Source organism: Centruroides sculpturatus, unplaced genomic scaffold, assembly GCF_000671375.1.
Source record: "Centruroides sculpturatus isolate CEXI.00-Female unplaced genomic scaffold, Cexi_2.0 scaffold71, whole genome shotgun sequence".
In the NCBI taxonomy this organism is placed as follows: Eukaryota; Metazoa; Arthropoda; class Arachnida; order Scorpiones; family Buthidae; genus Centruroides; species Centruroides sculpturatus.
The window spans coordinates 81,636-95,317 of NW_019384332.1; the positions used below are offsets into that span (position 1 = coordinate 81,636).

At 29.7% G+C, this 13,682-nt stretch overlaps 1 protein-coding gene across 1 annotated transcript; it reads left to right on the forward strand.

Annotated features, from left to right (window-relative positions):
- Positions 1-12,709: 12,709 nt before the first annotated feature.
- On the forward strand, positions 12,710-13,293 carry LOC111630397 (spermatogenesis-associated serine-rich protein 2-like). The gene has a single exon (XM_023374491.1). It carries the CDS (start codon positions 12,862-12,864, stop codon positions 13,291-13,293), a length of 432 nt encoding a protein of 143 aa, XP_023230259.1. The 5' UTR covers positions 12,710-12,861.
- The last annotated feature ends 389 nt before the right edge of the window (positions 13,294-13,682 follow it).

Below are 13,682 nucleotides of genomic sequence, written 5' to 3' on the forward strand. Positions count from 1 at the left end.
TGGTTTGGTTATTTTCTAAAGTTGTATAAAGTAAAATCAACGAATATTGATACATACAGAGACAAACAAATGTGCACAAAAATCATAAAATTTTCTTTATATTTTAATAGAATTCGTAACAACTGACTGTTTTGGTCTTAATTTTGTAATTTATTTGCAATTGCAACGAATCGATTTATTTCTATTAAACAATTTATGACTTTGAACGAAGAAAACATTTTTTTAATTACAGAGAAAACCTGTTGAGTTTCATAAACAATTTTATACATTATGTTATATAGAAATAAAATAATGTATAAACTGACGTCATCCATTTCATATGAACTGCTTCTATGGCAACTTGCCACGTAAATCCCCGCAGAGTTAAAGCTAAAATTTACCCAGTTACAATTTTCCTTTACTTTAACATATCAGTTTATCAATTTGATTATTTATTGCTATTGACTATAAATTAACAAAATCGCGGACAAAATCGCAATTGGCGGTCAAAATCGGATAAAAGTAGAAATTGTGAAGTTAGCGATGTTACGACAGTTTTCGTTAGCAAATCAACGATATATTATAATACTAGTAGCCCGGGACGCCCCCTAGTAGGCGTTCTTTACAATTTACCATGAGGCACGGTTTCTTTGACTTTTTTGATCAATATGCTCTACAGCTCTGTTAAAGTCCCAATGGTAAGATTTACCCTCCGAATTGGAGAGGTGGCGACCCCCCCAAACTGTAGCCCCTGTGCGAACAATAAAGTCAAAGGAACCATACTCCTACTCGCGACCCTTCGCGAGATATAAGCCCCGGAAATAATAAATTCCTATTACAAATGTACTAAATTATTTATATTGTTATATTGACCAAATAATAATTTATGGGCCAAATGAATAATAATAATTTATATTGTTAATTTAAATAATAATTAAAATTGTTAATTTGAATGTTTGAAATATGACATATGATAGGGGCGCCTCTAGTGTCCGTTATGAAACGGTTACGGGACGGACACAAAATGAATGGGTTATATATATAGATTATTTACGAACATGAACTAATCAGAAAAAGGTGGCAAAAAGGTTTTCTTTCTTTAAATTTATGTTTGTTTGGTGCAATTTTGGAAAAAATATAACCTCATGGATGCCATAGGTAATATCGGCTTTGCTTGGCAAGAATTAACTGATAAATGCACAAATGAAGTGTGGAAGAAGTTATGACTAAATGTATCAAAGAATTCACAATGAGAAGAGCCTATTGCTGTATCATTAGGTTGACCAAACTCAACCTAATTGATACTGCAGGACTAGGAGATGTAGATGAGCAGGATATTGAGGAGTTACAGCAGGTTTCTGGTGAGAACCTTACCAACAATGACCTTCAAGAACTGGCAGAAGAAGGAATTTGTGTAGAACTGGAATATAGAGATTCTGAAAATGAAGAACCCAAAGAATTTCTCTACAGATTTCCTTAGTTTGGTAACAATAACTGAAATTGTTGATCAAATTGTAGCGAGTGATCCAGAATTTGAAAGGAAAGCAAAACGAGGCATTTTGGATGCAATCTTCTGCTACCGACATTTGCTTAAGGAAATAAAAAAAACAACAAAAGAAACTTCATGAATTTATTGCAAAACAACAAGAATTTCAGAAAAGTCAGGACCTTCATCACAAAAAATGAACTTTACATTTCTGTGTGCATATGTTTGTGTGTTGTTTAACATATATTATTATGCAAATTAATATAAAAATAAGTTAAAATTGAAGTAAAATTTGTTTATTTTTGGTCACATGTTCCCTTATCCCTATTTACTCTGTTAAAATGACCTCGTTTAACACTGTTTCGTTTAGCGCTTTGTTGTCTAGAAATGCATCCTCGTGTTAAGTGGGGTCTTACTGTACTTTAAATATACTTTTAATGCATAAACAGTTTTCATTTTCTCATAGCCAAAAAGAATATCACACATTTCATATATCACTCAATTTCCTATCAAAAGGAATGCTAATAGTAGAAAATGTCATGGTACAGGCTATTGATATTACCCACAAATTTTGAAATGGATATAAAACCTCCATATTTAAGTCATTCTGATGTGATGTCAATCTCTCCTATCAGGAAGTAACTCCTGTTTAAGTATGTTGAGTTTCAATAAAAATATGTAATACTACAGTGAAATTACTGACATAAAAAGACACATTTTACAGAACTATAAGAGAAAATTTATCAATTGCAAAAATGGAAGTTATGAAGTGATTGGTCATGGAATGGATTATTGTAAATTTAAAAAATTAGATAACTTTTTTTTCTTTTAATTATTAATTTATTTAAAATAGTTTATTAAAACAGACTAAATCAGTACAATAATTCAAAAAATTCTTATGAAAAATGAAACAACTGTGTATTTATGTATCAAATAAATTAAGGTTTAAGTTTATGCAAATTTATGCAATTAGCAAATTTTAATTTTTATAATCAAATACAGTAAGACCTCGTTTAAGCAGGGGATGCATTCCTAGACAACAAAGCACTAAGCGAAACAGNAAACATTCAAATTAAATTAACAATTTTAATTATTATTTAAATGAACAATATAAATTATTATTATTCATTTGGCCAATAAATTATTATTTGGTCAATATAACAATATAAATAATTCATTATATTTGTAACAGGAATTTATTATTGTCACGGAATGCCTGTAATGTTTACTAAAAGGCGAATAACGAAAAACCGGATAGATTTGAACCGCTACGATAAAACGATAAGGTTTGAAATAGTTTAGCTAATTTTTTAATATAATAATAGAAACCTTTAATGGCACGACCAAAGAAATACGCCACTGTGGAGGAACGTAAAGCTGCCGCTGCTTTAAACATGCCTCATAGGAATTTGTAATACTGCTAAAACGCCCACTAGGGAGCGTCCCGGGCTACTAGTATTAAAATGTGGCATGCAGCGTACAGTATGTCCGCCATGTTCCTTCCGTTTCGGATTTTTGCGAATGACGTTGTAATGCAAAGATTTTTGTTTCTGCAAACTTTTTCGATTTTCAGAGTCAAAAATCCAATTTTTATATTTATTAAGGTTTCAGTTTTTAAATAAAATCAAAATTTTAGGCTAGATTGTTTACAAATAAAACAAATTTCTTTAAATTTAAATTTCGTTTTGATACAATTTCGTAACAATTTTGAAATGCTGTATTTTTTTAAGTTGAACGATGAAATTAAATCTCTCTTCGTTGCAGAGAAACAGAGTATTTTCTGACCGAAATTCCCGAAAATCCCCAGGAATTTTTCGGGTGTGGTCCGTCCGGATATGTCGGGGCCCGTCTTTCACTACCCGGCATCTTTGTGGGCCTGGCCTAACCCATAATGGGCTTAGCGAAAAGAGNTTTGATAACGGACACTAGAGGCGCCCCTATCGTGTGTCATATTTAAAACATTCAAATTAAATTAACAATTTTAATTATTATTTAAATGAACAATATAAATTATTATTATTCATTTGGCCAATAAATTATTATTTGGTCAATATAACAATATAAATAATTCATTATATTTGTAACAGGAATTTATTATTGTCACGGAATGCCTGTAATGTTTACTAAAAGGCGAATAACGAAAAACCGGATAGATTTGAACCGCTACGATAAAACGATAAGGTTTGAAATAGTTTAGCTAATTTTTTAATATAATAATAGAAACCTTTAATGGCACGACCAAAGAAATACGCCACTGTGGAGGAACGTAAAGCTGCCGCTGCTTTAAACATGTTTTATAGGAATTTGTAATACTGATAAAACTCCCACTAGGGGGCGTCCCGGGCTACTAGTATTATATAGGTTATTGTTAAGAATATGTCAATTTTTCTTTTTTAAATTTTTTTAATCTCCGAATTATCCAGCTGAATTTTCAATCTCTTACTCGAAATTTCTGTTTACTTTTAATTTATATTTAGAAAAATTATTTTACATAAGAGTTTATCACAATGTAACATATTTAAAATTTTTTTAAAATTGTATACAGTACAGTAAAAATAAAAAAAATTTTAAAATGTCTTAGATTTGTCATCTGATGTGATAAACTTTTCCGTATTATAACCTTTGTCGTTATATAAATCAAATACTACAATATAACGAACACTAAAACAAAAAGCATAAAATGTGTTTGGTTATATCAGCCTCCCATTGTTACGTTTATTGCGGTACTCGGAAGATATGAAATAACGCAATTTCATCCATCAAGTAGCAAGCAATTAAAATAGCCATCTAATATATTAGAATATTTAAGATATCATTTTTTCCCTAATATTAACTTTAAGGAACTGTACCATTCGCAGCCGAATATTAATATTTCAGAAGTGATCCTTGTTAGACAGGTTGCGATGACCCCTCAAGTTGTAAAAGTTAACGTCCGAAAGACTTGATATAAAACTTGATTGAATAAAGTTATTTCAAGTGACATAATCACAATTCCCGGCTGTAATTTTTAATTATATTTTTAATTTATTTAATTTAATTTAATTTAAAATATATTTTTTTTTACCTGAAATTAGTAGTGTCTTGTTTCTGTACATCATATTTCTTTTTAACAGTAGAGTAGTGCAGGTCATTTATCTAACACTTTTCAGAGGAATACGTTCAAAGTAAAATAACGTGTTTTCGGTTTGTCTCAGAAATTCATATACTGTTAATCCGTACCTCCTGGCATTAGGATTTACCCACGTTTCCTGATCTTTCATCTTTCTTACTCCGTTTTTGAGATTCAAAAAAGACAGGCAGACGGCCACAGAGACATCACTGGGAATTTATAGGTCTAAATTTTTTTTTTTAAATTGCATCCCAAAATTCTTGAAAAATGATCCGATAATTGCCTTTTTGTGATAATAAAGTGTTTATATTTTTGCAACAAATAGTATAAACTACATGGGAAATAGATTCTCTTAAATATCGCATTTAAGTAAAAGTTATTAGAATTAGTTTAACCTTTACTATCGACTGGACCAAGGGTCGGCAACCTGCGGCCCGTGAGCCACATGCGGCTCTTTGGATGTGAAGCTGCGTCTCTTTAGTTCCATACTCAAATATTATTTATTTTATAAAAAAAAAACATTTAAAAATCGTTCTGAATCGATTAACGACGATTAGGCACTGATTCTATCTCTCAGCCACTTGTACTGGCTTTTCACCGCACCCCTCCCCCGTGACACGCGTAGTCACTGTCGTCAGTCCGTCGGAAGCTCTCGAATGACGCCGTCGTCGGATGTTTCTATTATCTAATTTGTTCTAAAAAACACTATTTATATATGACTAAATAGATATTTTTTCTTATGAATAAATAGATTAGTTTTTTTTATCAAAAAACTTTATTTATGCGAGTACTATTTATTGTTGGCAAGAAAAAATTTTGTGGCTCTTTAAAAACTTTGAAATTTTGTAAATTGTAATTTTGGCTCTTCCGACTCAAAAGGTTTCCGACCCCTGTACTATACAATTTGAAATATTTTAATTAAAATAATGAACAACAGCAAATATTGTTTGTAATAAATTAATTCTGATTGTAGTCTATTTACACCAATTGTGTTCCGACACGTGGTTCAGTGGCGTCACAAGATACAGTGAATTACAATTACGCTTGTCGAGCATCTTGACCTGACGAAGTAGCGACATCTCGTAATAAAAAAACAGAACTATGTGTACGGCATCATTCTGTAAATATCTGCTAGTTACGCTATGTAGATGGTCCAAGTTTAAATCTGTGCTATTGTTGAAGTACGATTTCCTGTAAATAAAAGTATTAGTATTACCCGTATACATTACATTAGTACTGAAAAATACACAATAATACTTATATTTAAAATTTAAATAACGTCATTAAGAACACCGAAACAGAAAGAAAACAGAATATAACAAGTGAAAAGTATCGATAAAATCTGTCTCTTATAAGAATTATCGACGAAAGGACAGATGATGATTGAGATGAAACAAAACAAAACAAGAAGCTACATTTGAAATTGCTGTACAGAGAATCAGTTAGTAAATTTCGGTATGTATTTCATTTTTTTTTTCTTATCTTATTAATATAGAGAATCTATTTATAAGATAAGAAAGAAAGAAATCAAATACATACCTCAATTTACTAACTGGTTTTCCGAACATCAATTTCAAATGTATCTTATTGTTTTGTTTTGCTTCATTTATCAATTACAATTTTTTTTTAAATTTAACATATAAGTTAAAGTAAAAAACATATTATAATGGTACAGGTAGTACTTTAACATAAAGTACTACCTGTACCATTATAATTTAAATAGCTAAATTCAATTTTCTATTGCAAGCAGCAAACGCACATTTATATCAAGAGAACAATCACTCTATGTATGTGAGATAAGTGTGTATTTTTTAGTTTATTTGGACATTAGTTTAATTAAAAAAATGTTGAAAGAAAAAGAAATTAAAAATTTTAGAAAAGAAACAGAAGTCAAACTGATATTCTATCAGACAATTATTAAATAAAAAAAGTTATTAAAAATGTATTATATGTTAGAAACGTAGACAACAAACGTGTATTTTGTCTAGAGCAGTTTGTATAGAATGGATGACGTCAGATTATACATCATTTTATTTCTAAATAACATAATGTATAAAATTGTTCATGAAGCTCAACAGGTTTTCTCTGTAATTAAAAAAATGCTTTCTTCGTTCAAAGTCATAAATTCTTAAATAAAAATAAAGCGATTCGTTGCAATCGCAAATAAAATAGGAGATTAAGACCAAAACAGTCAGTTGTTAAAAATTGTATTAAAATATAAAGAAAATTTTATGATCATTGTGCACATTTGTTTGTCTATGTACGTATCATTATCCGTTGATGTTACTTTATACAACTTTACAAATGAACCAAACGAAATAAGCTGCTATTGCCATCGTATAAATGTTTCTCTTATTCAAAATTATAAAAACAAAATTAATAAAATATTGGCCGATCCTTACATAATTATAAAATTATCAAGAAATCGCACACAAAAGTCAGTTAACCTATATATATACAGCATGAAAACAACAGTTTTTTCCAGCCCGAGTTCTTTAATATTTAATCGATTTATTAACGAAAGCCTGTTCTGAATTCCTTCTTAATATTTTAGAATAAACTTAAAAGTTTAATAATTATTTTTCATGCAGTACAAGTTCGTGATTGACAACGGTTTCCTATTTTCAACAGGGACTGAGATAGCAAAGGTCATTTTTACAGAGCAAACGAAAATAAAGTTCGCGCTAGACTTTAGCGAATGCCGGCAAATTAGAAATGTCTACGTTGATTGCACTATTAATTTACAAAATAACTTGCCTGTGAGAGACTTATGTTGCTATCCTGTAAAGTTACGTTAAAAATGGTTGCTTTGAAACAGTTGCTTGTTTCCATGTGTATTAAATAAAGCAGTTAATGTTATGTGTTATTAGACACACATCAGATGTAATTAATAGCTAAGACATAATTATAATAAACAGCTACTTGCTGTGTTTATTTATTTGTTTGAGTGGAAAACAATTATTTTTGAACTGACTGTTTATTTAACTTATGTTTTTATTTAAACTCATGCTTTTATATTAACTCATTCTACGTTATTACAGGTATCAATCTATATATATTTATATATTCGAGACAAGTTCATAATAATACTATTAAACGCAGTGTCCAAACAGTCAAGAGTTTAAAGTTGAAATTTGGTACACAGTGTACGTCATGAGAATGTACAATAAAAAAAATTTTTGGACATTGTTTCTTGCGTGAAAAAGGGAGAGTGTGAACGATCTCCTCGAAAATCACGGCTTCTACTGTACTAATTTAGATACGGTTTTTTGCGTTTTCGCGAAAAATCAAACATATTTTTAGGCCCATGTATGAATTTATTAATTAGTCTCGAAAGAGAAAAGACCTAATTTCTGAATTCGGTGAAAACGGGTAATATTGCTATAATTCAATAATCTTAATCTTCGCTATCGTTACCTTTTCTCCCAGTAACTCCGAACTCATGTATTAGTTAATGTACAGTATATATTTAACACAGAGTCGCACTGGTGGCAGAATGTGAAATAAAAATGAATACAGAAATGTCATTAAATTTCTAAAAATAAAAATCACTTATTTTACTTTAAGTTAAGGTCATTGACGACTTCACGATCGTTTAGATATTTTATGTTTAGAGGCATGAAATAATATCTCTTGACTTTCTCGTTTGATCGACACCACTGACCTATCCTCTGTTAGCACTTTTTTGAAAGTCCGCAAACATCAAATATTTCACGAAATTATTGACAAAGATTCTTGAAAACAAATTAATTCGCGATTTCTAATCGAAATAGTACTTTATTATAATGAAAGTGAAGATTTAAACATTGAATCTCTTCCTCTAAAAAACTTCAAACTTTCCTATTAAGTATTGCAGCTTATGTAGAATAAGTGAGAATAAGTCAGAAGTATTGATTCATCAGAACAATAGAAAGCGAGAAAGGGGTCATATGTTAAATATATATCTGGAGTAAAGACAAACTTATTGTAAATTTTTATTTTTAATTTCCATTTGCAATATTTTGAAAAATTTCTTTCTCCCTGAAAAATTGTCTCTTCGTAATATAAAAACGACTTGTTAGTAAAATCCCGTAACAGATGGAGCGACGCACGTTAAAATATGCGTGGCTCTATTTTTTTTCAGATATTTTTTATCGTAATTCAACAAAATTAGTTGCTTCAATTTTTTGCTAATATTTTAATTTTATATCGTTGTATAATTGAAAATTACAGAATGATTACAGCCATTTTCTTTGAACGTTTGTTAATTTTTTTCTTATGATTTTGTGATTGATCTAATAAATAATTTTAGAGTAAAAGAATGGCCTTAGAGAGACGAAATTGTTTCAGTTCAAGCTAACGGAAATAATATTCGCCGAGATGACCCCCAAAAATTTTTTGTTATTCCCACTGCATATAAATCTTAAATTAAGAAAAACCTTCGTCAAAGCACGAGTTAAACAAGGCTAGGCTTTTATATAATTTAGATATTTTTCTAAACTAAGTGACGCTAAGATTAATGAAGGAAAAAATTACTTTAAATTTATGACTTTATTTATGACTTTAAAATAAAACATTTCTTTAATTAATTTATTATTATATTTTATTTATTTATTTAATTAATTAATTTGTTTTATTTTTTTAATTTCATTTATTTCATACGAATTGCTTCCTTGGCAACTTGCCACGTAAACCGTGGCAGTTTGTATGAAATGGATGACGTCAGTTTATACATTATTTTATTTCTGAATAACATAATGTATAAAAGTATTGATGAATCTCAACAGGTTTTCTCCGTAATTAAAGAAATGTTTTCTTCGTTTAAAGTCATAAATTTTTCAATAAAAATAAAGCTACTCATACAGTTTCTAATAAATTAGAAAATAAAAATAAAGCTATTCATACAGTTTCTAATAAATTAGAAAATTAAGATCGAAACATTCAGATGTTTGATATTTTATTGAATTATAAAGAAAAATTTATGATTTTTGTGCACATTTGTTTGTCTCTGTATGTACCGGTATTCGTTAATGTTACTTTATACAACTGTATAAATAAACCAAACGAAATAAGCTATTATTGCCATCTTGTGAATGTTTCTTTTTTTCAAAATACTAAAACTAAAATTAATAAAATATTGGCTGATCTTTATATAATTACAAAATTAATAAGAGAACGCACAAAACTCAGTTATCCTGTACGTATACAGCAAGAAAACAACGGTTTCTTCCAAGCCGAGTACTTTAATATTTAATCGATTCATTCATAAAAGCTTGTTCTGAATTTTTTCTTAATATTTCAAAATACACATAAGAGAATTAGTAGTTATTTTTCATGCAGTACAACTTCTAATTGACAATGTTTTATTGCTTCGAACAGAGACTGACATAGCAACAGTCATTTTTACAGACGGAGCGAAGGAAATTCGCTTCCTCTGTAAAAATGACTGAATGATGGCAAATACTGTATAATGAAAGAAACTGAGTAGGAAGAATGTGGCTAAATAAGTAAAGAAGAAAACTGTGGAGTAAGGGAGGCTTGGTGGTGGAATGGATAAAGATGCGATAAAGCTTTTAGACTTTGGAAGATATTTGATAGTCAAGCTGATTAACACAGATGTTTGCTTGATTGATTTCTTATATATAAACGTGTGATATAAAAGCAATTATAATATACCATGCTTTAAAACAAAAAACGCTTAGCAAAATAATGTAATTTTGTTTTACAGTTAACATTTATAAGCAGTAAGATGCTCTTAGAAAAACAGTACAATCGCCAGTGTTTCTCAACCTCTAACAAATCGTCGCCCCCTTCAACGTAATATCGCCCCATTCAATAAAACCGTTATGAAAAAGTAATTTTAATTGAGGGGTTTAGTTTCGCCTATGTGAGTCGACCAGACACCGATGGATCTTCCTCGATGTTTTCTAAAACAAAGTGTAACAACTTCTGTAAATAGCATGGCAAAATTTACAAATAGCGAAAGCATTTGGCTTGTCGAGAAAAGAATTTCTAAATGAATACTTACACCTCTTTATCAATTGCGAATCACAATACTCGGCTGATAGCATTAAATAGAAAATAAAAACTTTTTGTTATCGAACTCAATTTATTACAAACAATTGCTGTAGAAATGTGTGCAGTTTTATTTGTAACACACTTCGTAAACTTAATTTAACGTTATAAATTAAAATGTTTTACATTTCTTGCAAGAAAACTCATGAACTTAACAGGTCACAAAATTAAACTAAAAAATTCGGAAGAAAAATGTTTAGCTCCTAAGAAAGCCTTCAATGTACAAGTACAATTAAACAAGGTAAAATGTACAAGACAAATATTTCCTAAGAATTCTTGTCATGCCGTTACTGCATGTAAAGGATAAAGAGTATGCTTCAGTTACAACTAAGTTCGAAGATAGGATCTATTTAGTACGAAATTTCTAACAATAGTTATCGTTTGTCCCCCGTGAGTAATTAGCACAATTGGTAACAATAGCCTAACGTTGATTATAATGGACGGTGTAACTTTCCCGATTTATAACGTTTTGGGACCGATCTATTTATAAGAATAATATAGCCAATTGACCATATGATTTCTCATTTTAAAATAAACGTATTTCACGATATATTCCTGTTATATTGTTGTAAATTAAATTTTTGATATATAATTCATATAATAATACATATTTGTAAATTACATTTGTAATTACAGTAGAGCGTCGGTTATCCGAAGGAATTTCAGTCGACAAATTTAAATTTTCGCCAGTGCTGTGGCGCTGTAATCTTTCGCTGTCTTNTGATATATAATTCATATAATAATACATATTTGTAAATTACATTTGTAATTACAGTAGAGCGTCGGTTATCCGAAGGAATTTCAGTCGACAAATTTAAATTTTCGCCAGTGCTGTGGCGCTGTAATCTTTCGCTGTCTTCGGCTACTCAAATATTTTATGTTTTTGATACTAAATTGACTTCTGAAGTATAATTTTTTTAGTGTTTTTATACTTTTCAATATATTTATTTTGTTTGTACAAAATAAAAAAAATATTTTTAACGATACAATATTCTTTGTTAGGCTTAACATCGACGAAAATTCAACGCGAAGCGACACGCTACGGAAAAAAATTTCAACACGGGATAAATTAATATACTTTTTCGTACATAATTGGTTATTCGAAAAATAAGTTATCCAAACAACCCCAGTCTCCAATTGATTCGGATAAACGACGCTCTACTGTATTTCCAAGACGTTATCAGCATTTAATCTGTTTTTTTAAAGTAGTTTGATTATTATTATATTTACTTTTTAAACGTTGGTACTATTTTCATGAACTAAAAAAATTCAACAAATGTTCGATAAACTAAAGTTGATACAGAAGAGCATATAATAATTCTTTAATTAATAATGTAGCAGTGTTCTTTAAATTAATTTAATGTATAGAGTTATTTCAAATAGAACAATTTATATTGTAAAAACAATAAATTACGCTATAGTAAATAACGTGTTCAGTAAAACTCCATCTTTTGATATAACCTGTACATTACACAATTTAACTGTTAATCCAATTTATGAAACCAATAAATTCTTAGAAGTAAAAACAATTACTCTTCTTTCAATAGAATGAAAGCAATAAATGAGGAACAAATGAATACCTTAAAGGTTAAAGAATTTTAACTATTCCCTGAAAAACACAAAGTGGGCGGAATAAACTTCATATTGGCTATATTAACTGTCAATCTGATTCATTATTTTCCAAGCACTTTTGGGCTTGGTGAAAAAAATCAGTTTTTAAATTAACTCAAATATAAAAGATATTTTTTGTTATAATTGACATTTTTCAATTGACAGGAATATTTCAACTTTTTTTTTCGTAATATCATTAGCAAACAGAAAAGCGAAACATGTTAATACAATTTTTATTAACAATGCTATTTGTAATTTATTTCAAACGCTGTTATCAAACTGTAATTTTAAATCAGCAATATTAAATCAGCAAATATTAAATCAGCAAATATTAAATCAGCAATATTGCGTAATTATAAATATTCTTTTATATTTATATATTTATTTTGGACTTAAATATGTATTATTATAAGATTTTATTAATTATTATCGTCGAAGAATTCGCGTGGCGTTGACATATTTCTTGTGTTTTCGAAATCGCTCGCCAGGACTCGTCGCTGCAGCTTTATTTGTTCCCGAATCCAGCAAAAGACAAGTCTAAGACGTTGAGTTCGGAGAATAAGAAAAAAAATAAAAAAACAATAAAAAAAATACAAACAAATTATTATAATTGTCGTATATCATGGCACGCAAAAGTGGAAATAAAGCCTCGGTACTGTACGACGCTCTGAACAATGTAGCTATGGCTTCCGAGCAGCAGCTGAATAATGATCAGTTAATGGAAAAGGTTGCCAAAGTTCGTGAAGTTTTCCCGTCTAAAAGCAAGCACGACGTCATATTAGTTCTTCAGTATTATGAATTTGATGAAAATTTAGCTATTAGTGCCTTTACGGAGGATGGAGCTGCGCAGGCATTGAATGAATGGAGTGTTACTAGTAACAATAAGTCAAAGACTAATAGCAAAAATAAGAAGAAAAATAAAAAAAAGAATAAGAAGGAAGCAGTCTCTCGCGAGAACCTGCAGTCCAACGAAGTGCCGGCTGGCAAGGAGAACGTCTCGACGGATCTGCAGGCCGAGGTCACTACATCGTTGGAACGGCAGCCGGAGGANTAAAATTTAGACTACATTGTCGTAATGCAAGTTCTAGCATATTTTCCTCTACATCTTGCATTGTCGGCTAATTTCAAAATTTATTTGTGATTATTTGTTGTTCATAAACTACTCACGGGAATTCCAAACTTTGATACAATGTCTTTCTTTGAGCCTTTATCAAATTCTCACAACACACTAATTTTTTCAGTAAACACTATATTAACAGTTCTTCAAATTCCAACTGGATGACTTATTAAATAAAATAAAATCTCATAACCTGAAATTAGTCCAACAGTTGTCAAAATTATCACTTTTCTACATTTTCGACATTCGTTAATTGTAAACTGTTTATCTGTTAATGACTGCATTTTGACCTAATTTTTCTCTTTCCTCTTTATAACCTTTAGTCA